Source organism: Cydia fagiglandana, chromosome 16, assembly GCF_963556715.1.
Source record: "Cydia fagiglandana chromosome 16, ilCydFagi1.1, whole genome shotgun sequence".
Lineage (NCBI taxonomy): Eukaryota > Metazoa > Arthropoda > Insecta > Lepidoptera > Tortricidae > Cydia > Cydia fagiglandana.
In genome coordinates, this window is record NC_085947.1 from 18,337,620 (window position 1) to 18,363,140 (window position 25,521).

Consider the following 25,521-nt stretch of genomic DNA (forward strand, 5'->3'; position numbering starts at 1 on the left):
AGACTAATTTATCCTAAACCTACATTGATTCAGGAATAACAAGCCACGCTTTACTAAATTTAATGAAACGAGAGAAATTCCTATGTCTTTCATTTCATTGGATAACAAATAATAGCTCTCATTCTTGTACACACGATGCCATTCATGTATGTAATGAACCCATTTATAGAAGAGTAGAATTTAAACCCCATGCGTTGGTTACTCAATGACTAAGGAATAATAGCTCTCATTCTTGTGCTTGATTTATGAGAACATCAGAATAAATCAAGGATTTCAGATCAACACTACTATTATGGTTTCCTCTATTGTTTACAAATTAAATACAGTAGAGTTTTATTGAGAACCATGAACATAGATATTGATAACAATGATAACTATTATTAGACTGCCAATTAAACAGGTGTAAAAGCGACTTTTTGGAAGTGAGGGCATATTTGGAACGCGACCAACTACCATTGGACGGATTTTGCAGCTGTTACCTTAATTCCATGTGGATTTAGATCAAATGGACTGTTTTTGTGTTGAATTGAACAGGCTTTTTGGGTACATGTTTGAAAATTAAATAAAAAATTAAGAAGCTCTCCTCACGCTCCTGGACAGAATCCGTGTGAAATTTGTGAGCAGGTTCGATGATTAATTATACTTTTATTACCGATTAATTTATTGAAAAAATTTCAAAATGGTGAAGTCATGGGGATTCGCAAGATCAAAAGCTCATTAATTACGTATTGTACAAAATACGAAATCGATTCTACAGTCGATTATGCTCGGCCATTCGAGCATAATTGGCGTGAATCGGTAATCCGGCTCCGAGGTCCCGAGAATGTGGCCCTTTGATTAGGCTACTTTAACCGTATTACTTTTCATTGGTCATGCGAAGTCTTTCCTTTGAGCATTAGAGGAATAGAAATGTTTCTTTCTAGTTCCAAGTGGAGCTTGAAAAGGTAACCTTTTGAATGCTAACAGCGCCTAAAGATACCAGCATAGGAACCCGACCGCAGACAGCAGCAGCAGCAGACGATTTCTGTCGCTAACTACGAATACTTTTTTATTTTGTAATTATTAAAATGATCACTACCTATCTCAAGTCGGGCTTATTACTGGACTGGGACTGTTACTGGGCGGGTAGATTACTGGACGAATAATAGTGCTATAAAAAACCAGCCAAGTGCGAGTTGGACTCGCGCACGAAGGGTTCCGTACCATTACGCCATCTGGCCTCTGGTCTGTGGCCATGAGTAAGCCCATTCATAATAAAAAAAAAACGCAAAAAATGGCAAAAAAAAAACACGTTTTTTGTATGGGAGCCCCACTTAAACATTTAATGAGTATGAGTATTTTATTCTGTTTTTAATATTTGTTGTTATAGCGGCAACAGAAATACATCATTTCATTTGTGAGAATTTCAACTGTCTAGCTATCACGGTTCATGAGATACAGACAGTGGAATCTTAGTAATAGGGTCCCTTTTTTACCCTTTGGGTACGGAACCCTAAAAACTAATTGATAGTTATTTACACCGTTAAATCGTCTTTGGCACGTGACATCATCTAACGTCACATAGGACACCTACACTTACCTATAGTACTTATAGAAAAAATTGTCACAGAGCGTGTCAAATAATAAATAGGCATAGGCATAACGATACGAGTATAGGTACTTGATTGACTACGTAACTTTTCAAACTTGCCTTAGTTACTTAGTTATAATACTTATAATGTTGTTTTTCCAAGTATAGTCAGCAGCAGAAGTTGCTAAGCAGGCGAGGTGTTCAAATTTACCTTGACACGCTCTTATTTCCTTAACAATAAAGTCGCGTCAAAATCATTTTGAGCACCTGGCCCGCTTAGCAACTTCTGCTGCTGACTGTACCTTTATTACGTACCTAACGTACCTATCACTCCTCACCAGTGCTCTCAGAGCCGCTCTATCTTGGGCTCGGTGCATGGTATAATAATATACTCCGCCTGGTACTCTCTTCCCGTCTTCTCTAGGTCACCTGACTGACACAAGCCTACGTCATCATGCGACAGCGCTATATGATAATAAGCGATAGCGCTATATACAGCGGCCATGTTATTGTGACGTAGGCTTGTGTCACTCTGGGAAAAGAAGACCATGTTTTATTAGACAATGGCTCGGTGTATGCTAGTTCAAATGACCTGTAATGTGGCTTTTATCTCTAACGTTATTCTGTCCGCCCAGCGCGTGGCCATACCTCCACGCTTTGCTGGCATGCGGCCAGTGATCAGAAGCTTCTCCGTACTATCTGGTGCTGTCCTGCTCAGGTGGCCGAAGAACTAAGTATGTATTGGTGCAAACAGTGGAGAGCCTCGTTTTATAGGATAAGATATATCTTATCGTTTTATAGGATAAGTATGTATTGGTTCAAACAGTGGAGAGCCTCGTTTTATAGGATAAGATATATCTTAACGAGGCTCTCCACTGTTTGCACCAATGCATACTTAGTTCTTCGGCCACCTGAGCAGGACAGCACCAGATAGTACGGAGAAGATAGGCCCTAAAGCTGACTAGCTTCGTTTGTTATTGCGTTGCGTCGCTTCACTTTCAGTTTACATATTGAGTAAAGATAATACGCAACTAGCGCAAAGTGCAACTAGATAACAAACTGAAGTGAATTTACGCCATCAAAGGCTAGGCTACACTTATTAATTTTTGTTTGTATCAATATTATGTCTAGCATTTGTGTATAATTAATACTTGTTTTTCAATCATAACAAATTCGTAGGTATAGAAGCGCTAAAAATAATTTATATTGTAATTTAATGTATATACATCTTATTCCAGATAATTTGTTTTGTGTTAGTTTAACTCAGGCCTTTTTGGAATAGGTACTAATAGCAGTTAGTGTTGGTAACAAAACTTGGTTATTATACTTTACTTGTTTCAAAGATAACAGTGGAGTTTAAAGCGTAAAAAGACATAAGTAGTTTATAGAGATGGCCAGAATCCTTATTTTCCAGAAATATTAAATCTTACATGAGCATTACTAATGGATCCTAATTTATACTGAAGAAGAGGCTTAGCACAAGGAATTTAATACATTGACACGCCTTGCCTGTTCCTCTCTCTCGGCTCATGATGCCTGCTGTTAATGTCTCCGTGCGATAGAGATAGAAACAGGAGGTCAATGTACTAAATTCCTTGTGCTAAGTATCTCTTCTTTATCTGCAAACCAAACTGACAACTCCTCATTCACTGTTGCAGAGTCATAAGACTCATAAGAGATGTTAATACAATTCTGGTCAACATTTTTTTTTAGAGGATAGTACAAATAATACCTATTAAATTAAAAATAAACATGAGCAGAATTAGCCAGTGCTAATGGACTCAAGGTTACTACAGCCCGCAGCAACCTTATCTGAGATATGATAACCCCTGCCGACCGCGATGGCGCTTGGTGCAGGTTAGGACCCGACAAAATACTGATGTCATTAAAAACCCGTCATCTAATGGGCTAAAACGTACTGTGAACTTAATGACCCTCACTTGCATGCTATGAGATTAAATATGTTCTTCTCTTTGTGGTGTTTATTGTGTTGAATGTTAATGGATTGCCAAATATTTATTGTTCTAAGTTCATAAAGCAAAACATTCAACCTTGGTATGGCCTATGCATACCTCCTCTATTGTTGTTTTTAATAAAAATAAATATCTGCATCATCATGATATAAGTAAATATCCTCTAGCTGCCGTGAATTCAAATCTTGCCAACTGCAATTTTGATTTGTTAACACGTTCAGACCCGCAAACTCAATTAAGTTGTTGTTAAGATATTTCAGGCAACATCTATAGACGTTGTTACTTGTTCGACCGAATGTGTTAAAATAAAGATTCAAAATAGAAAGTATTGAAGGACATACCTATTTACAGGTCTCTGGGTCACTAGAGGATATATAAAAAAGTATGCTTTAATGCTTTAGAAACATGATACCTATGCAAAAAGGAAACCTACCATAAATATAATTTATTTTCTAATAAATTCATACAAACTAGTCTAAGTTTAATGCAGTGAATAAATGATAAGATTGCTAATTATGATGCAATATGTATGTTTATCAAATCTTACACCGCAAATTGGTCAAGCATACACTTACCACCAAAATCATTATAGAGCATCGAAAACACTGATTCCGATGTGATTATAATAATAATGTGAAAAATACCACTCAAGCCATAACAACTAACAATATTAATACATTTAACTGTAATCATATAGGACTAAATAACTATCAGGGTCAAATGACTTACTCTGAACACCATCTTATTGACATTAATGTAATTTGTGTTTATCTGATTATTGCTGATAGGTCTCAAGGAAAAACAGTGACATGAATCAATTAGATTCATAAGAACACTCCATGATCCCAAAGTTTTGTGGCATTGAATAACAGATTCCCTTTGCTCCTGTATCTCAATCTCGTTAACTAGTAAAACTAGAATTAACTATGAACGCAGATAGACCTTTGCAAGAAATCTAACATTTTAGGCCAATGCTAGCTTTTTCTTAACGAAACTAAACGCGCAACAAACACGATTACAGGCAGAATTTACGGGACCGAGTAGTCATCATTTATTTAGAAGTGTTGATGCAAAGTATGCGATCAGCTGATTTCTTTGTTACACTCTACGTTTGTATGTGATGCCTCAACTCTACGAGAGATTTATGACACGTCAGATATTTTGCAACATAACTACGCAGTTGCTCGCGTCCTCAAGCATATCAGATTAAGTATAAAGTGTTTTAATGAAGTTTAGCGAGTTACTCAATCCATAAACAAACGAAAGTTCCTACCTTTGTAGTGCACTCGGAGATTATTTTGCGACAGCCCGATGTAGCTGAACTTGTCCTTGGCACTCCATGATCGCGGCAAAGGGGTTTCTTCTTCATTCACATTTGGATAAAGTAATTTTAAACGGTCTACAGTTGTATCACTTTGCACTTGATTTTGGGAATCCATCGTTCCCCGTCCACTACCTATCGCAGCCATTTCTGATTTCCCATTCCCGTCGGACAGTAATGTCAATGACGTCACATCCACTACATTACATCTATCGCCCCACAGGTGGCAGCACCGCAGCCATGACTATAGACAAAACCGGAAAAACCGTAAACCGCTCAACCCTCAACTACCAAAGTAAAATAGAAGAAGCGAAGCCGCGAAGCCTCTTTATAGTAATTTTCAACATTTCATATATTTGAGTGCTACTTTTTGTAGCAGATTTGCTAAAATGTCGAATGGATGCATTGCTCAATCAATTTTTCACTTGTACAATTTATCAATGTTAATCACACTATCTCGAGATAATCACTACAACAAACCACTTAAAAGTTTCTAGGTAACTTTGCCTATTTTAACATAAGTTATGACGACTAACGACAGAAATAATTCTCCAAAATATTTAAAAGAGATAAACTCTTCAGTGGCATTAAAATTAAAACATGTTAAGAAATCATCCAGTGAAGTTTTACAAACGCAGCAGCAATATCACGACGAAGTGCTTGAGGTGGGCGTATTTTTATTCACTAAAGTTGGTCTACAGACGACCGCACCGGACCGCGACCTTGGTGCGGTCAAAATATCTCTTTCTCGCACTCACTTATAGCTGCATCATTATCGGTCGTACGGCGGACCACCTTACACACTATCGTACGTGCGCCGCACCGCACCAAGGTCGCGATCCGGTGCGGTCGTCTATAGACACTATTATATTGTCCCTTTCCTTTTTGTGTAATATATGTATGTTTATCCTATAAATTTTGTATGTATTTATATCCTTTATCTTTCTGGTACCTTGTTGTACATTTTGCTGCATTTGTCACCCTCTTTTCACTCTCTCCTCTCATCTACTCAAAGGTTAACTGGAAGAGATCCCTCAAAGGGATAAGTTCGCCTTTGTACTTCTTGCTAATTGTATGTTATTTTTAATATGTCTTTTTGTACAATAAAGAGTTTACTACTACTACTATATTGAACTGGGATAGTTTACTATATTATTTTGTTTCAGATTTACCGGGAAGCTTTTAATGAGCTCATAAAATATAGCGTCACGTATTCAGATACGCTTACTGACATAAAACAAGCCTACGATAATGCCATTCTTGTCAGAGATGAACGAATATCACAGTTCTTGATTCAAGATGTAAGTACGATAGAGAAGGACAGCATGTATGTCTTGTCCAGTACAGTCTTAACTGCAGCACTTCCCCTTAATTAAACACATCACTAACCGCAGTCGTTTTAAATCATGCCTTAAACAAGAAACCGGTTTTGACAATTGTCAAGGTGACATTATGTGACGTTCACTTTTTTCGTATCATTTATTTTTGTTTACATTTTCCAAACCAAACATATCGCGATAAACGATTGATAATATAAGCGGAAACACTCAACTATCTCGGCTCATTCCCTCTAAGGAACCGCGGAAGTGCATTTGACATTTTGTACTGTACAAACGTTTGTAGCGCGAAATATGGCAGATGCGTCGTCCAAGATTAAAGTTTTGGATGGTGGGTTTTCGTCGCAGCTGTCCTGCCACGTCGGCGACAACGTCGACGGTGACCCTCTGTGGACGGCGCGCTTCCTGCAGACCCGCCCGCGCGATGTCTACAAGACACACCTCGACTTCCTGAAGGCTGGCGCCGACATCATCATGACCAACACGTATCAGGCCTCCGTCGGAGGGTTTGTAAAATACCTTGGTATATCGCCTGAAGCTGGCTTAGATTTGATCAAAAGTGCTGTGGGACTCGCAAAAGAGGCGAGGAAAGTATACCTTGAGGAATATGCTAATAATAATACTTCAAATCAAAACCCTTTGATAGCTGGGTCGGTGGGGCCATATGGCGCGCATTTACACGACGGTTCAGAGTACAACGGCGCCTATGCCGACACCACGTCGGCTGAAACTATGAGAGACTGGCATAGACCTCGCATTGAGGCTCTAATAGAATCTGGAGTTGACCTACTTGCATTTGAAACAGTGCCATGTGAAAAGGAGGCTGTGATGCTTGTTGAACTGTTAAAAGACTACCCGGAAACTAAAGCATGGCTGTCATTCAGTTGTAAAGATGAGAAACATATTTCCCATGGTGAAGATTATCAAACCGTTGCAAGGAAATGTTATGATTTGAATCCAGATCAAATTATAGCTGTTGGAGCAAACTGTACAGCTCCGGCTAACATTGTTCACTTACTAGACGGCATAAACGATAACAGGATGATACCTATACCCCTTATAGTATACCCGAATTCAGGAGAAAAGTACCACAAGGACCTCGGCTGGACTGAGGGTGACAAGTTGCAACGATTGGACCATTATGTCCATGAATGGTTAGACTTGGGTGTTAAATACATTGGAGGCTGCTGCAGGACGTATGCAGAAGATATTAAAAGCATACGCAAACAAGTACAGAGCTGGTGTGATAAGAAACAATAGAAACTTGTTTATCATATCTCCGAGCACACAGGGCTCTCTATACAAGTACTACACTCAACATGCGCCTAACTTCACTAATATACTCCATAATGTACATTGTAATTAATAATGTTATCATGACTTATTCTAAGAAGTATTATTTGTTGTAACTTTGATTGTTATTACATTGTAATAAAAATGTTATCAAAAATCAAACATTAGTTTTAGTCTAAATATGTATTTTCATCACACTATTTCTCGGTCTTATCATCTAAACTAAATATAGTATTTATCATTCAAGTAACTGCAGTAGTTTATTTAGTAGACAAATAGCAAACATTTACTTCTCATGTTCTAAAAATATATCTTGTACCTATGGACAAGCAACACTTAGTTATTCGTTACTGAAGCATTTTATCGCCGACCGATACCTCACATTAATTGAATTTTGACCTACTTATCGTGTAGTGAAACTACTTTCACTTCACATATTTATATGCACCATCATCCACGTTGTTGAATGGCTATTTTAAACCTTATCGCAAAGGTATAAGGTCCATTGATGGTCTGTTAACAGTGTTCGTACAGTTGGGGCTTATGTGGTGTCTATACTTTTTGAACGCGCGGTGCGCGGCACATCATGAACCTTGTCAGATTGCATGAAGGCTTATTTTGCCTTGCCGCCTTTGGCGGTTAAAGAGTTAACTAAAAATAGATGGTGTAATTGAGTTAGCAACACAATAACGTTTTTATTAGGTATGACATTTACATGTATGTAAACTATGTAATCGTTATCTCCGTTGCAATATGACATAATCGTAAACGTGATATGATAATACCGAGTAGGCTGTCTGTGTGTAATCTAATCTTAAAATTTGGTTTGTTTTTAAAACTTGAGAAATCTGATAAACCCAGACAGACAGATTTATCACAGCTTTATGTGATTTAAATTAAAATGTACCGACGTAACTAAGTAGAATTATGCCTCAAACATAATATTTATTGTTCATATTGTTAGTAGGTAGGTATAGGTTCTAGCGCTCTACTAGTAAAGTCAGCATCAATAGTAGCGGGGATGTGTAGAGTTAACTCCATTCGGGTAGCAATGAATTTCCCGTAAAAGCGAGTGAGATATTCTAAAGTCCGTACATTCCAGAGAGTGTTCGGCATATCGACGCGCAAGGCAGCTAGAGATGAGAAAATGAAGGCGCTGCAGAAGGAGACAGATTTGCTTGCCAAGAACCAGGAGCTCACCCTTCACGTCTCCAAGCTCAAGAAGGAAATTGGAAAGGTTGAGACGCATTCACTTTCTGTAACGTCTTTTGTCACACATCTCTATTTCATTTTATTTACCTTGAAACCCTCATCTAATTGTTCTAGGAGACCTTTTACTTAGGTATTGTCCTTGTTAGATGCATCTTGCCTTATAGTCAAATCTTTTGCAGATAAAAGACGAACACTTTTCCGAATACCTCAGCCTAGCGCGCGAGCGTGACGCACGCTACACGCTCTACTTCGAGAACCTGTCGCTACAGCTACGTCTGCGAGAGCTGGAGAGCGCTCCTGCTGATACCGCTCATGAAGACCCCGTCATACTGCGCATCGCACTAGATCGGTGCAGGTGAGTGCGCTTCGACGATTCATAACTTAAGAATCGGCGATAAAGTTCTGTCGAAGTCTAATTTTTGCAGTGACTTGTTTTGGCTACAGCGATTTTAGTTGGCAACGCATTGATTCACGCACTTGACTTAGCTAGCAAGATCCTAGCAGGGGAGGACTTTAGCAATGTCAGTAGGTACAATACTTAATAATATCGACTGTCAGTCCATTGTATTTGTTGCAGGGAGCAACTATCCTCAACCCAACATAAGCTCCACAAGATGTCCGAGCAATACGCGCAAACGGTCCCGCAGCGCGAGTTCGATAGCTTGGAGGCGAAGTGGTCGGAGCTCGACAAGCGGGCTGGCGAGCTGCAGGCGGAACTGGGGGCATTGCAGGAAAAATATAAGAAGGTTTTAGGTATTACCATCCACTCTGTTAACTGACAATTCATATAGCTTATCAAAAACTTCATGGACTTGCTGTGTTCCGAAAGTTAAGAATAATGGAGCCTAATTTCTAATTGTGATTTAGGTGTAGCATAATGGTTTGGTGTAGGTAGCAAAGAGTATGATGTGCAAATCGTATACGATGTTTGTAGTTGTAGCATCTAGCAAGTTTTAATAACACTTCTAGAATTAAGCGCATGAGATATTACCCAGGCACGGCACCATAATACTCTTCTTATAGAAACTCAAATCATATTAACTCCTGCTCTTACTGTTCAGCAAGCAAGAAAAGCCTCGAAGAGGAGCTGGCTGAGTGCAAGGAGCGGTGCAGCGAGCTGGAGCGCGCGGGCACGCCGCGGCCGCGGTGGGAGATCTGCGCAGACTTCATCAGCGGAGGCCGGGAGAGGTTAGACCTCTAGGATAACTATGGAGATATTATATTTTGTCAACAAGAAAATTTTCTAAAGCAATAGGTACCTAAAGTGATGTGGACGCTTAACGATCAAGACAGCTTCTGACGGTCGATCACCTCTGAATGGAGGACACTATAGATCATTTAGGTTTCCTGTATAATACATACGTATCCATTCAATAAATCTTTCCAGATGGTGGCAGCTGGCAAGTGGCCTGTCCTCGAGAGATATTCTCAGAGTGCTTTTGAAGGAGCTGGGACCGGCTGCAGAAAGTGATCACTTGGAATATTTTGATGGCCTAGTAAATATTTTATTTACAGATAAACAATACTATTTTAAATGCTAAATCAGCTAAATGTCCATTGCTACCTTTTATTATTGCTTTGGTGTTGCCGGTGTTGAACTTAAGAGTAGTGGTACCGCTTGGAAAACTTTCCTTCTTAAGAGGTTTTTCACATTGGCGAATGCATAGTCTGCAGTCGGCACTAATGTATTTCATTGGACACAGGGCACGGATCCTGCAATCCCTCCGTACCTGCGTTACACTGGCAAGGTCCGCAACATACGACTATCCCGGCGTGAAGTGAGCGTGCTTATAACGGACGTGTGGCGTGGCAAGGGGCGACAAGCCATCCCTATGCAAGAGTATCTGACCAAGTATTTAGAGGACAGGTAACCCGAAACCGCACCACTGTATTTGACGCGGTTATCATACTGTTGAGTACCGAGTCATCATATTCTTGAACTCTGAACGATCACTCGATCTTGGTGGTCATGATTCATGATGAAGGCTCCATAGAGATGTTGCCGGTGGTTTCATTTTCTTTGGTGATTATAGCATAGCTTAAGTACATAGTTGGTTTTGCAACATCTCTCCAACGCCATATAGTGAGTCAATTTGTGTAGCTATTGTAACATGTCAAGGTTGTCCACCTTTACACTATACCACTGCCACATGAATCCTAAAGGGGCTATTAAGAACAGGGAAATACCTAACATATACCTTTTTCTCTCCCTCTCAGCAGGAAGCGTTTGACGAAAAATCAGCAGGGGATATATATTTATTTATTTAAGAAACAAACAGTCTTTCATAGTTATATATAACACTGGAACCTTTCTTAAAACTAGACTTACAGTTTCCTTAATGAGAATATTTGAACATCATGTTTATTAAGTAGTTTCTACACAGTAAAACAGAGCTATTTTTGCGTGCAAAAACATATATGTAACTCCTTTATTGATCAGTTAGGTATTCAAGTTCTTACCCAATTTTGTCCAGATACCAGCAAGTGTCAGTACGTGCCGAATGGGCATACAACCTGTGCGCCGGCGCCGAGCAGATGCTGGACGAGCCGCAAGTGAAGCTGTTCTGGGGCGTGCTGCACGGACACCTGAGCGAGGACATCTACTGGTCGCTGCGCGCGCAGTGGGAGACGCTGAGGGACCAGCTGTATCGCGTCAGCAAGGATGGAGAGGTGAGACAGAATATGCACCTTTCTTGCTCTAGATTTGGTTGCGACGGTAGTAGCAGCAGACGCCGTACAGTTAAGCGGCGGGATAAAGATTAACTGCTTGATTGTTCTCTGGTCACCTATCGCTGTCGGATTGCGGGAACTCGTAAGTTGTCAAGTTGTCATTAATAATTCACCAACTGTCTTTTCAGGATTATAGTGAAGAGTTCTCCAAATAAATAATGTTTCTAATCCTGACTGTGTCAGAGAAGCCACACAAATATATCCTAACGACTTTGTTTTCAGACTATTTCCATAGAAGACTTCGAGAAAGTAGCCAAAGCACAATTTCCTTTGAAGAGCGAAGTGGACATCCGCAATCTCTGCGACGTAGTGCGAAAGCAGCTGAAGCTGAAACTGAACAACATCGAAGTTAACCTGGACAAACTGTTCCAAGAGGCAAGTTTTGAGGCCTACTCCCACCTGAACTAACTATAACTATACTAACTAACTATATATACATACCCAACCCACCACACCCAACCTTGACTTGATCTCTAGTAAGTAAAATAGATTTCGATTGTTTAGGTTAGAATTTAAAAACAAATGATAACTAAACCAATGTTAGAATACCTGCGAATTACCAGGTATTACGTAGCACAATAGAAATGAAGACACTTCACCTTCGAATTTTAATTTTTGCGACAGTCTTCGTGGACGTTAACTCTTGATGCCTAGACGTTATACTTGCGATGCCCCTAAATCCGTCCATCTCTCTGAGGATTCTGGTATTTTCTATTCTTAACCATTGTTCCCTTCACCAGAACGAGGAAGGCTTCGACCGCGTAGAGTTCGCGCGGGAGCTGTACCGACAACGGCAACAAGCTCAGGACAAATACCTGCGTGAGGTCCTGGCGGAGTTAGGCGGCAAGGGGCAGGGCAGCAAGATGATCACCGTGGACGCACTCAAGCGGGCCTTCGCTATTGTGGACCCGGCGATAGGTATTCAATCTTGACTTTGCAACTATTGCTAATACATTCAACACGGAAATTTGGAAAATATTGACTTAATTACTTACCTATTATAATAACTAAATAATTTGATATTGTTCAGACGTTGTTATCAGTGTCTACTTAAGATTTATCTCACCATGTATAAACTATACATATACCTACTACTCTTATCACGAGGCCTTTACCGAGCCATCATTGTAATACTTTTTCAGATCATATCCGAATGGACCGCAACATCCGTTGGGCGTTCTCCGACCAAGTCTCGGAGCTGAGCAGCATCAGCCCGCTGCCGCTCCGGACCCTGGCCGCCAGACTCGCCGCTGGGGACATTGAGCGCGTTGGCCCGCGCTCTCGTAGCACGCATCGGAGAACTACTTACAAATAATATGTATTATTACAGCCGGCCAAACAAGTTTGTCAGCAGTAGAAAAAGGCGTGAAATTCAATTTTTCTATGGGACAAGGGACAAAGACCCTTCGCGGCTACATTTTTAAGTTTGCCGCTTTTTTCTATTTCTACTGACGGAAAGGGTTTGCCAGACCAGACTATATATTATCAATCATATTTCTATAATCCAAAATAATAAATAAGAATATTAATAAGTTTTTAATTTATGTTTCCCGCATTTTAAAATTGTAAAAATAATTATTAATTAATTAAAAAAAAAACAACGCTATTTAAGCAACATTTAAAACCGACTAGAACAGAGTAAGTTGGTTATTTCGGTATTTACCGATAAGGTGCAACACTCAGCCATTCAATGTCAATTGTGATTGCCGCTTTTTCAGTGTATGACAAATACACGATACGATTCGATATTCTTTATCTGTGGCTACACGATACGATACGCGAAAAAAAAAGGGCGGGAACTTCGTCGACATCAGGCGGAATTTTTGAAATTATTTTTGTAAATTCTTTCTATAGCCCTTTTGATTAAATTTATCCATTTTTCGAGTAATTCGAGTTGAAGTATTTGGGTGATGGGTAAAGATAGCGGCGGCAAGGCGCATGCCGCCAAACGCAAATCGGGTGAAGCTGTTGAAGGGGTACAGTCTCCACCAACTAAAATGGCGGCAAATTTTATATCCAACAAAAGAGGCCTATTTAAGGACTATACTCACATGTACACAGAAGACAATAAGAAAGAATACCCCATTTTACTGTCAATGTCTTCGCCCAATACCAAAATTGATGTGATGCAGACCACAGGTATCCTGAAAACGTGTCTTGGCCTAAGCCATGTTAAACCTATTGGAAATTTCATGATCAAAGTCTTCTTCACTAACAAGAAAGATGCCAACAACTTTCTTTTAAATACCCAGATGCAGGAGTCACATAGCTGGCAAGCTAGAATCCCTTATGATCACCTAGAATGCTTAGGGATAGTTAAAGTGCCAATTGAAATTACAGAAGAAGAACTTTTGAAGGACCTGAAGTCGAGTGCCGAGATCATTGGAGTCAAGCGATTCACAAGGAAAAATGCTGTTGATGGCTCAATTTTACCTACGCCTACAGTTCTGATTACGTTTCTAGGCTCGCTACGGCCTGATCATGTAACCTATGATTACATCTGGTTCGATGTTAAAGAATATGTGAAGCCAATTCGCCAGTGCTACGTATGTTATAAGTTTGGCCATGGACGTGGTTCCTGTAGGAGCCCCCAGGTATGCTCCATTTGTGGTGCTGGCCATCTATTCAAGGACTGTACAGACAAATCCAACTTAAAATGTGTCAACTGCAGCGGCCCTCACATGGCTGTAAGTAATATCTGTCCTGTCAAAGCTGCTAAAAATCAAGAGGTGAAGGATAGAATAAACGGGAAGACTACATATGCAACAGTTTCGGCCAAGGCTCCGGCTACTCCCGGTGCTCCTACCAGACCACAGTCACACCTACAGGTCAAAAAGCCCCCCCAGCGGCCTCATTTGAGAGCTCTGTTTACAGAGTTGATTAATTCTGACGAGGTATTAAATGTTTTTACTAAAACATTATTGGAATTAATTCAGTCTAAACAACTGAATATTGATGCTCCTATATGTAGTAAGGTAATAAAAGAAACTCTAATTAGTAATCTATCTACTCAATAATGTATAGTGATACTAACATTGATAGCCTTAATATCTTTCATTGGAATTCACGCTGCATCATCACTAAAATAGACCAATTAAAACACTTTATTTCTTGCAATAACATTGATATAATTTTATTAAATGAAACATGGTTGGAACCTTCCAAATCTTTTAAGTTACCAGGTTACAGAATTGTGCGCCGAGATTCTGATCGTCCTCATGGTGGCATTGCAGTGGCAGTTAAAGATAAGTTTTCTTTCACTCTGATTAACACACCTTCCAATTATCATTTTCAAAACCTATTATTGTCTGTTATCATTGGCTCTACTGTTATTGAGATACTCTGTCTATATATACCTCCCCCTCCTAATGGTAAATTCAATTTAAAAATGTTACTTGATTCATTTTCTAAAATTACCAGTAGAAATTACTTGCTCATAGGCGATTTTAATGCTCATAATTCAGCTTGGGGATGCCGTCGTAATAACAGTAGAGGCAATGTTATTAGTTCTTTTGTAGACAAATATAACCTAGTTTGTTTAAATGATTTCTCTGAAACCACTTTTGCCCCGTTTGGTCAACAAGGTAACACTCTTGATTTAGTATTTGCTTCGCCGGCGGTTAGTTCTAGTTGTTCATTTTCTGTCCACGATGACCTTTTAAGTAGTAACCATTTCCCAATTCTAATTAAAGTTATTGTTAATGATGTAGGCCGCTCTTCTCCACAGCATTTGGATATCGACTCTTCTACCGTTACTCCTCCTTCAGTATCAAATATAAACTTCAATAAAATCAACTGGGAAACCTTTTCTAAACTTTGCACCGAAAAATTTGCCACATTTGTACTAGCACCTAATCCGTTGGATAGTTACAGTAACTTCATGCAATCTCTGTGTGACATTTTGTTGACATTTCCAAAGAAATCGTATGCTTGCCATACTAAAAAACGAAAAGCTCTTATTTGGTGGAATGACTTGTGCTCTCGGGCCGTTAATCAGTCTAAATATGCCTTATATTCTTATAAAAAGTATCCTACGTTGGAGAATTATTTGCTTTATAAACAATTTGATGCTAGAAAGAAAAGAATTATTTCTGAACAAAAACAATTGAGTTGGGTTAAACTTTGTTCTTCCTTTAACCGAATGACTCCTTTGCAGCGTATTTGGGACCATGTTAAAAGATTTAAGTTTGCCAAATTAAACAATAACACTACAAGATCCAAATTTTTGGACAACCCTTCTAATGCTCGTGATTTTTTAGATAAAATTGCCTCTTCTAATGGCGTTGACCCTGATCGTAATACTTTAGATTTATTTTTTGCCTCTGAAGGCTCCGAAATATCTCGATGGATCGGCAACTCCTTCGAATATTATGAATTTGAAGCTTCTTTGGAAAACAAAAAGAACACGTCTCCTGGCCCTGATTTCATTCCATATTCAGTTATTAAAAAATTACCTATTAATGTAAAGAAAATTCTACTTAGTATTTACAATCAGCTTTGGTTACATAAGGAAATCCCGCCTATCTGGAAAGTTCAATTTGTAGTTCCTATTTTAAAACCAAATAAGGATTCTAATAGTTTAGATGCTTATCGACCCATTTCTCTTACTTCTTGTTTTGCTAAGTTATTTGAAACTATGTTAAAGAATCGGATTGAATGGTTTATTGAACATAATTCTTTGATTCCAGAATTACAGTTTGGTTTTCGTAAAGGCAAAAATACTATGTATAATTTGGGTTGCTTATTAGGTGATATCAGACACAATATGAAGTATAATAAATTAACTTTAGCAGTTTTCCTGGACATAAAAGGTGCCTTTGATAACATTAATCATGAATATTTAATTAAAAGTTTACACAACCTTGGTATTTCTGGATCAGTTCTGTATTGGATTTTCAATTTTTTAAATGACCGCTGTGTCTCACTTAAAATAAAAAATAATTTATATGGCCCCAAATCTACTTTCAAAGGAACTCCGCAGGGGTCTGTTATTTCTCCTTTAGTGTTTATTTTGAGCCTCGTTGACTTTATGAAACGTATCCCTACGAACGTCAAGTATTCCTTTTACGCTGATGATTTAGTTATATACTTAGATTGTGATGATATTTCAGCCGGTGAGACTATAATGAATCAGTGCTTATTAACTATATATAATTTACTACATAATCTACTTAAACTGGAAGTTAACGTAGCAAAAAGTTCAGTTATGATTTTTAGTCATGCTTCTATATTTCGCCCTAAAGTTTATTTTAACAACACTCTGTTACCATTTAGTACTTCTGAACGATACTTAGGTATAATATTAGACTCTGAATTATCTTGGACTCAGCACATTGAGTATATTTGTAAAAAAGCTGAGCTTCGCTTAAATGTCTTGAAGTCATTAGTCGGAGTCACTTGGGGCTCTGACCCAAAGATATTAAAAACGTTGTACATTTCTATGGTTCGTAGTCAATTTGATTATGGGTGCATCTTCTATGCTAACGCATCTAGTCATTTGCTTAAAAAGTTGGATGTCATTCAGAATAGAGCCTTACGTATTATCACTGGTGCTATGATGTCTTCCCCTATAAACTCTTTAGAAGTGGAATCCGGTGTTCCGCCACTATTTATAAGGAGAACTTACCTTATTGACAAATTTTGCCTTTCCTTAGTCAGTTCCGATAATGTTCTTGTGAGTCGATATTTGGAGGATTTTACTGTTCCCAATTATAATTTAATATCAATGCCTTTTAGTAACACCTTAAGCGAATCGATTACATATTTAAATTTTGAGTTTCAAGATACTGTATTTTGGTACCAACTCCTGCCCTGTTTTACTTACAGCTACCATTGTCTAATGAGAGATATTCCGGTTTTTATAATTAATTTTAAATCTAAATATGAATGTTACGAATTTTTAAATGATAAGTCTGATTATATTAAGATCTATACTGATGGATCTAAAACCAATACTCGCACTAGCTTTGCTTTCTATGATTCTTCTATTAATTCAGGCAAAGTATTTTCCTGTAATACTTATTTTTCAATTTATTCAGCCGAAATTCTAGCCATGATTTATGCTTTGATGTACATTAAGTGTAATGATTTTGCGTCTCATAACTTTTTGATTTTATCTGATTCTATGAGTGCTCTTCAAGCTCTTTCATCAAAACAAATTGTAGCAAACGCTAATTATTTAATTTATGAGTTGCGAAAGCTATTTGATGATCTATCTAACTGTAAAATCAATGTAGAGTTTTGCTGGGTTCCTGGTCATTCAGGTGTACTGGGCAATGAAATTGTTGACTCTCTTGCTAAACATACAGTGAATTCTGAAATTTGTAGTTTTAAAGTTCCTCGTACGGATTTATTCAAATCTCTTAAAGATATCATGCTAAAACGGTGGAAAATTTCTTTAAATAGTTCCAGAAATATTAAAGGGAAATGGCTGGCTGAGATTCAGCCCGACCCGTCAACCTCTGCCTGGTTCGAAAAAGGGAACGTTTACTCAGGCAGAGAGTTTATTAAAAGTTTGTGTCGGCTGCGTCTTGGCCATTGCCATTTCCCAGCCCATCTTCTTAGGTTAAAATTATCAACTACTTCTGTTTGTAACTTTTGTCCCGCTAAAAATTGTAATTTAGACCATCTATTTTTTAATTGCCCCATTTTTAATATTCAGAGATTATTATTTATTTGCACTTGTAGTGACGTATTAAAAAACACAAAAATTCCAACATCCGTACAAGAACTTTTAAGGCACTTTGTATTATATAAAGTTATATTTGACTTTGCCAAAAACACTTTCGGCCTTTTGTAAATAATTAATTGTTTTTTTTTTATGTAATTTGTTGTTTGTATTTTTTGTAAATGTCCGACACTTTTGTTATATGGATTGATAGTTTTTTTAAGTTGTGTGTGTAATATTTTATGTAGTTAAGGTTCTAATATTATAATTGTTTATGTAATATTCATGTTTAAGCTGATGGCCGTGTTGCCAATGCTTCAATAAATTTAAAAAAAAAAAAAAAAATGTCAATTGTCAAACTGACGTGAAATTTCTAGTTACACACGTGTTGTGTACATTTGTTTACATGCAGTTTTTCAAATAAATTTATATGAAATTACGTTTAAAATCTACAAAGAATGGCAGACATAATTGACACAGAAGAGGAGGACCGAGACATAGTAGGGGCAGACGAGATAGAACAATTGTTTAGTAAAAAATACAATTTATTAACAGAAACTGCAGTGTCGCTTAAGAAATCGTATATAAATAAGTTAGCCACAACTAAGTGAGTACTGAATCATGTCAGTTAAACTTTTAAAAGCATTTTCCAATTAATTTTATGCGATAATAAACGAACATTACTAGCTATATTATACTTTTTCACTTATAACGTTTACCACATGTTTACATCTGAATTTGATTTCCAGGTCATTAAAAGTAGCCGTTACTCTATTAGACAACAGTATCGAGGTATACCAGCTGACAAACACGTCGCTGAGCAAGGTGTGCAAGCTCAGCGGCCACAAGAAGGAGCTGACGGATGTGGTGTTCTTGCATAAAGAGGAGCACCTCCTGCATTCGTGTGGGCAGGACGGGCTGGTGAAGTTGTGGGACACGAGGTCTAGTGGGAGCTGTGTGCAGGAGTATAAAGGTAGATTTAGATACACATAAAAGGGCACATTTCGCGGCACTTACGGCGTAAGTTAGAGGGAAAATGCATTGTAAAAATGTAATAAAACATAACCTGATTTTTCCAGATGAGGAAGAGCAGATAGTCCGTCCATACTTGTGCATGGACGTGTCCTGCAACAGCCGAGTACTCTGTGCTGGCAGTCAGACAGTGCAGAATGATGCGTACCTTGTGTTCTGGGATCAGCGCATAACCAAGCCTCTGGGCGGCTACTGGAACTCACACACTGATGATATCACTCAGGTGAGTGTTCAATCTTCAATCTACATTTGTGTTCATCAATTTCAATGACCAATGTGTTAGTAGAGTTCTAAAAGTGTGCGTGTGCTATTCTGCTACACCATGTATATTGTATAACAGTTGTATCAGCCATTAGAAAGAAAAATAGAAAACATATTCATTGTACCATATTTTTAATTTCTTACACCAAAACATCAAACTCTTATGTATATTTTTCTTTAGTGATTATAAAATTTGTCTCAATGTTAATCAATCAATCAATCAAAATATACTTTATTCATGTAGGCCTAGCAACAAGCTCTTATGAATCGTAATTAATCTTAATCTAATTATCAGAGCAATTTATTGATGTTAATATTATTCCATAATAAAATTGGATTATTATACATGTCAAATTTAACACTAAGAATTTCACAAAAGGATCGTCAAACATTAAAAAAAAAATTGTATAAAAAAATACTAGTCTAGAATTTCTAGAATAAAATCTAAATGTCAAAAAAAGCATAAGTAACAAACAAGTAGATAGTATTACATCGGAATATCAATTTCCTCATCAATAATCAAATATACCTAATAAATAAATAATAATTTCGAATAACAATTAATCCCACGTTGTATTATCATTCATGTAGTCCTGTGTGGTATAATAAGCTTTGGAAATAAGTTTACGCTTTACATAATTCTTAAATTTATTAATAGATAATTCAGTAATATGGTTTGGAAGTTTATTATAAAATCTTACACAATTACCCATGAATGATTTTTTAATTTTATGGAGCCGAGTGAAGGGCACTGCGAACTTATGTTTATTTCTAGTATTAATATTATGGATTTCACAATTTTTCCTAAAATTTACAATATTTTTATGTACATACAGAATATTCTCATAAATGTATTGACAGTGCACTGTCATTATGTCAATTTCCTTAAATTTATCTCTAAGTGAGTCTCTATGATTCATTTTGTATATTGCTCGAATAGCCCTCTTCTGCAGAACAAAAATGGTATTTATCTCTGAAGCACCGCCCCACAGTAAAATACCATATGCCATAATGCTATGGAAGTAACTAAAATATACTAATCGAGCTGTTTTCACATCAGTTAACTGACGGATTTTGCTCACTGCAAAAGCTGCAGAGCTCAGTCTATTCGAAAGAGTAGCAATATGGGGACCCCACTGGAGTTTAGAATCTAAAGTTATACCAAGAAAAACTGTACTATCAACTAATTCCAATTCCTCATCCTTCACAATGACACTTGCTTGCACATGCCTTACGTTACTACTAGTGACAAACTTAATACATTTAGTTTTTTTCTCATTTAACATTAAATTATTAACATTGAACCAATTTACTACTTTTGAAATAGCATTGTTTACATCATTGTAAGCTTGTTGCTGTCGTTTGACTTTGAAAATAAGTGAGGTGTCGTCTGCAAACAATACTATATCATGGTGGGTCTTAACAAGGAATGGCAAGTCATTTATGTAAATAAGGAACAGGAAAGGCCCCAATATTGACCCCTGTGGTACACCCATAGAGACCAATGACCCAGGTGATCGCTGTCCATTCACATCGACCCTTTGTATTCTACCATTTAAGTAGGACTTAAGTAAATTCAGTGCCGATCCTCTATTATGTTATGAGCAACAACATTGTTAAAAGTCTTTTACCTTTTATTCAATTAAAAGTCTCATTATTATTCCAGGTGAAATTCCACAAGAAAAAACCCAGCATATTAGCATCTGGATCAGATGATGGACTTCTCAACATCTTCAACATCATGGAGCCCAATGAAGACGATGCACTCACATACTCACTCAATGTGGAGAACTCTATAGAGAAGATCACGTGGCTTAGTGACACACAGGTATACGATGCAACACTCGAAAACTCTAAATTATAGAAAAGACTAGTCAAACTTACACAGTTTGGTGATATAGGTTTTTATATGTAATAAAATTAATGTTATGTTGTATGCAAAGCTCTAAACAACATTTAGCTTTAAAATTTGGTCATAAGGGTGGTATTCCGCTTGTCCAAAATCTTTGTCCAATTTGAATTGCATGTCACCTTTTTTTAAGCAAAATGTGAGACACAACTACACATTGGACAAAGATCTTGGACAAGCGGAATACCACTCTAACACACATCCCTACTGCTTGTGTTCCTTATTTTTTTCTTAACACCTAGGCAACAAAAGTTAAGGATAACCAGTTAAACATTGGATTTAGACTAATTTCATCAAGGAGCTAACTTAAAAATTCCTAAACTTAGGATATGTTTCGATATTCGATCCATCTGCAATTATTTATTGTCCACGGCAGGCATCGTGCGTGACTCAGAGCAGCGACCTGCAAGTGTGGGACACGGAGCGCGGCGACCTCATTCGGAGCTACGACCGCGACAAGATCTCCCGGACCATCAAGGTAGGCTAACTCCCCTTCCCCTTCCCTCTGCCAACAAACTGCCCTGCAGTTTGGCAGAAGAAAAACGTTTGTAAAATAGGGTTTATTTCTTCTGAATAAATGTTTTTTTTTACTGGAAAACGTAAAATCTGCCAAGTGTCTGCCCATCACGGTTCGATTTATAGTACAACTAGATTAAGCCGCTACCGTATACCGTCGTCTTCGAAGGTTGACTGGTAGAGGATGCCTCATAGTATTAAGTCCGCCTTTTGTACGATGGTATTTTCTTTTGTGCAATAAAGATTAAATAAATAAATCGTTGACTGCCGACTGCCCATAAGCCTTATTTTAATAGGCGGGGACCACGCAGAACGAGCCGACCGAGCCGTATACACGTGCCTTTGGCAAAGTAAACGCACTCGCGGCCGCATTGCCTCGGACGAGGCAAGTCTCCACCGACCGAGCTGCTTCGCGCGGCAATTTCCTCTCGAGGCAGCTTGCTATGCGTCTATTGAGATAAGGTCACCAAATGAATTAATAACTTTGTGTTTACAGCGTAGCCGCGGCGACGACTGTTACCTGGTGGACACGTACCGCTCGGCCGACGGCGAGTGCGTCATCTTAGCCGGATCACACGCGGGCACAGGGTAAGGCCTTCTCGTTTACCACCGCACGCCGTGATACAATATCATCAGGTGGCTATGAAAAACAGGATTCCCTCTATCTATGTGAAACATATACACTGTTAACTGACATTTCCTAAATGTTATTGCAAAAAACAAGCAACTTATTGCAAAGGCAGCTTTATATGAAACGTTTACGGCAAAACCTTAAACCTTAAGACAATATTTTCGCTGCCCAGAGGTTGTCTGGAAGAGATCGCTTTTTAGCGATAAGACCGCCCGTTGTTTAACTCTGCTTGTGTTTCTGTTTTCTTTTATTGAGGTGTGCGATAAAGAGTATTTGTAAATGTAAATAATGTTGTAGGAGCGTCCTCCGCTCGGTGACGGCCACCAGTAAGAAGCTGCAGCCGACCACCAACTTCGCCGGGAACAAGCAGGTCGTGAGGTGCTGCGCCTACAATGCAGAGGTATGTACACCCGACAACACACAGCTTTTAGGTTTCATGTTCTCTTTCCGACAACTCTCTCTCACGCTCAATGGAGCATTTGTTATGAAGATTACATGGCTCAATTTTGATAGGCATAAAAACTGTAGAAGTAATTGTTTTTTCACACCACCTATTCGGAAATGAGCTTTTTCTTCCCTGCTAGGATTGATCCCTCCTATCAGGGAAGAAAGTGACACTTTTCTGTTCAAGCACATTATTTTTAATTTTTTTTGTACATTATTTTATTAGCTTAAACTTAGAGAATATAACCAACGGAGTGGTCATTAACAGGCGTTCCCCTCTGTCGAAAATAGGCGGCCAATGGTCAACGACATGTCAACCACATGTATGGACTGACGTTTATCTGACACGGCTATGTTTAGGTTACGTATACATTTGATACCCCTCCCCCGCAAAAAACGGCAGACTATTTTGTACCGAAAATTATAGACATGGCGTCTCCGTTGGTTATATCCTCTAAGAGCTTAAATAATCTGTTTAAGCATCAGATTGTGTCAACACTAAGTTTTTTTTATTTTCCTCATAGATGGTGTGAAAAGCAGTATGTGTCACACGGTATCAAAATTATTTCGTCTTGGGCGTTAACACTTGAATCCTTCATTACGCTCAGGATACAATGCAGTACGCCCTTGACGGAAATATATCATTTTGATCCCTTGTAACACAAACTACTATTTTTTTCTTTTAACTTATGGCTCTAACAACTTCAACTTCGCCCAGTTTTATAAAGTTACAAGTTACAGGTTACAAGAGTACAGGCTACAGGCACCTGTAATGCACTGTGAACGGCTACAGGTGTTTTATAAATACACATAAATAATTACAGTTGTAAAGAACCACGGTCAATCTCGATTACATGTGAAATCTACAGGTGTGAAGGACATCACTATTTAAAAAAAAAACGTGTGTCATAGATACTCGGTTCTCTACTAAATTATGTGTTTTTGTTTGCTGTAAAATATTGACTACTGGAAAAATGGCCAGAAATGAAGGAAAAATCGAGTGGTTGAGAGCGGCGTTCCATGCCAAGGATATACTTTTTGGGCCGTTTTCAGATTCAGATTTAGTTAGATTTAATGAAATATTTAAGTAATAAGTAAATAACATGTAAATAAGTACTCTTTCACATTCTTACATTAAAATGTATCGTTTCGGTAGCGGCTCAAAGATAAATACGGTGTGTATCGAAAATTATGAATAGTACACTTTACCATAATGTGAATGCACTATACTTAAATAAAGAGACGAATGCTAATAAATCAACGACAAATATCGGCAATAATCCCTTACCATTTCCTAGTAGATAAAATAAAACGAATCGTCAATAAAATCAATATCAAACATATTGTCACTTTATTTCCTATTTACTATATATTTCAGATACATTAACAAAAACTGATAAGGTGCATGGAAAAGTATGCATGCCCTGGCACAATCGTTGGCGTTGGTGCTTAACAATAAAGAGTAAAGTTTAAAATCTCTCAGAAAACGAGTCTACAAGTAACTGCTGTTGTGCTGTTACAGGACTCAAGACGTATGTAAGTTTTTGTTACAAGTGTACCAATCTACACTTGTAATTTACAATATTTTTATAAAACGCTTGTTCGATTATGAGTTTAAAACTATAAAACTCCCGTATTTTCGTCTATGGTTGAGCTACAGGCACTTGTACCTGTAACCTGTAAAATTGTAACACAGTACTTTTATAAAACGCAAATTGTAAAAAACGGTGCAAGTGTTGCCAGTAAACGCCTGTAAACTTGTAACTTTATAAAACTGGGCCCAGGTGGTCTGTTGTTTTGCGTGTTGTTCTTTGCGCCATATCTCTACGGTGTGATACAATATATTATGTTAATTATGTAACACATCCCCTCCCCTGATATTTATCGATTGTCCACAGAGGGACATCCTGGTGACGACGGGCGAGTCGGGCCTCATCAGCGTGTGGGCCCCGCGCGGGGAGTCCCCCGAGCAGAACGGCCTCGGACACAAGCTAGCCAGCTCCATGCACAAGATGAGGGTGCGCCACAAGCCTTACTGACCAATATATTGTACATAAATATACTACTGTTTCATTATTTTATTTTTCCTACTCGTCGACTTTAATTGCTGAATTAAGATCTCGTATACCAAACTACAATTGGGTACTTTTAATGTATGGGCTCCCAACTCAACTATAATATTCATTTCGAAACGGTTTAGTCAACTATCATAAAATTGACCAATCACAGCTCGCCGCGGTATAGTATTGTATACAATGGTGACATAATCAAGCTTTTCAATTTCGTACCTCACTTCTTGTGTTCCTAGCATTTCCCTCTATACCTTCTTATTGCTTGACCTATTAGCCAACAGCAAGCTTCGTTGCCTAAACACGGTACTCGACTGAAAAGCTCTCTATTATATCACGATTGTATAAAATACATACAGAATATTTAAACGGTGGTTAGCATAAGACCTAAGAAGTATGTTCAGATAAATTTCTCTTAGAAATACAATGAAAAAATTACCCATTCAATATACCCATCCAAAGCAACACATAAGGGGACATTCCACCTGTCCAATGTCATTGCGTCTCACTCTCTCATCAAGCAAAATATGAGACGCAATACACATTGGACACCATC

General features: G+C 38.1%; 4 protein-coding genes across 4 annotated transcripts in view; 3 read left to right on the plus strand and 1 right to left on the minus strand.

Annotated features, from left to right (window-relative positions):
• The window catches only part of LOC134672272 (ran-binding protein 9), a 79,221-nt gene extending 74,157 nt beyond the window's left edge, over positions 1 to 5,064 (minus strand). Inside the window, exon 1 of the mRNA XM_063530170.1 lies at positions 4,817 to 5,064. Coding sequence (XP_063386240.1) covers positions 4,817 to 4,982 — 166 coding nt within the window. The 5' untranslated portion in view covers positions 4,983 to 5,064. The remainder of the gene's footprint in view (positions 1 to 4,816) is intronic.
• LOC134672067 (protein VAC14 homolog) overlaps positions 1 to 25,521 on the plus strand; it is a 443,464-nt gene that overhangs the window by 333,361 nt on the left and 84,582 nt on the right. The gene's annotated exons all lie outside the window — the stretch shown is intronic.
• Positions 6,294 to 12,751, plus strand: LOC134672114 (translin-associated factor X-interacting protein 1-like). Its single transcript, XM_063530028.1, has 11 exons — positions 6,294 to 7,431; positions 8,597 to 8,731; positions 8,886 to 9,061; positions 9,284 to 9,459; positions 9,768 to 9,894; positions 10,094 to 10,202; positions 10,410 to 10,573; positions 11,181 to 11,376; positions 11,659 to 11,811; positions 12,177 to 12,354; positions 12,579 to 12,751. Exons 1-11 carry the CDS (start codon positions 6,496 to 6,498, stop codon positions 12,749 to 12,751), a joined length of 2,523 nt encoding a protein of 840 aa, XP_063386098.1. The 5' UTR covers positions 6,294 to 6,495.
• LOC134672274 (WD repeat-containing protein 89) lies at positions 18,462 to 24,935 on the plus strand. Its single transcript, XM_063530172.1, has 8 exons — positions 18,462 to 18,710; positions 18,853 to 19,076; positions 19,183 to 19,358; positions 21,063 to 21,224; positions 21,682 to 21,783; positions 22,318 to 22,409; positions 22,750 to 22,852; positions 24,795 to 24,935. Exons 1-8 carry the CDS (start codon positions 18,562 to 18,564, stop codon positions 24,933 to 24,935), a joined length of 1,149 nt encoding a protein of 382 aa, XP_063386242.1. The 5' UTR covers positions 18,462 to 18,561.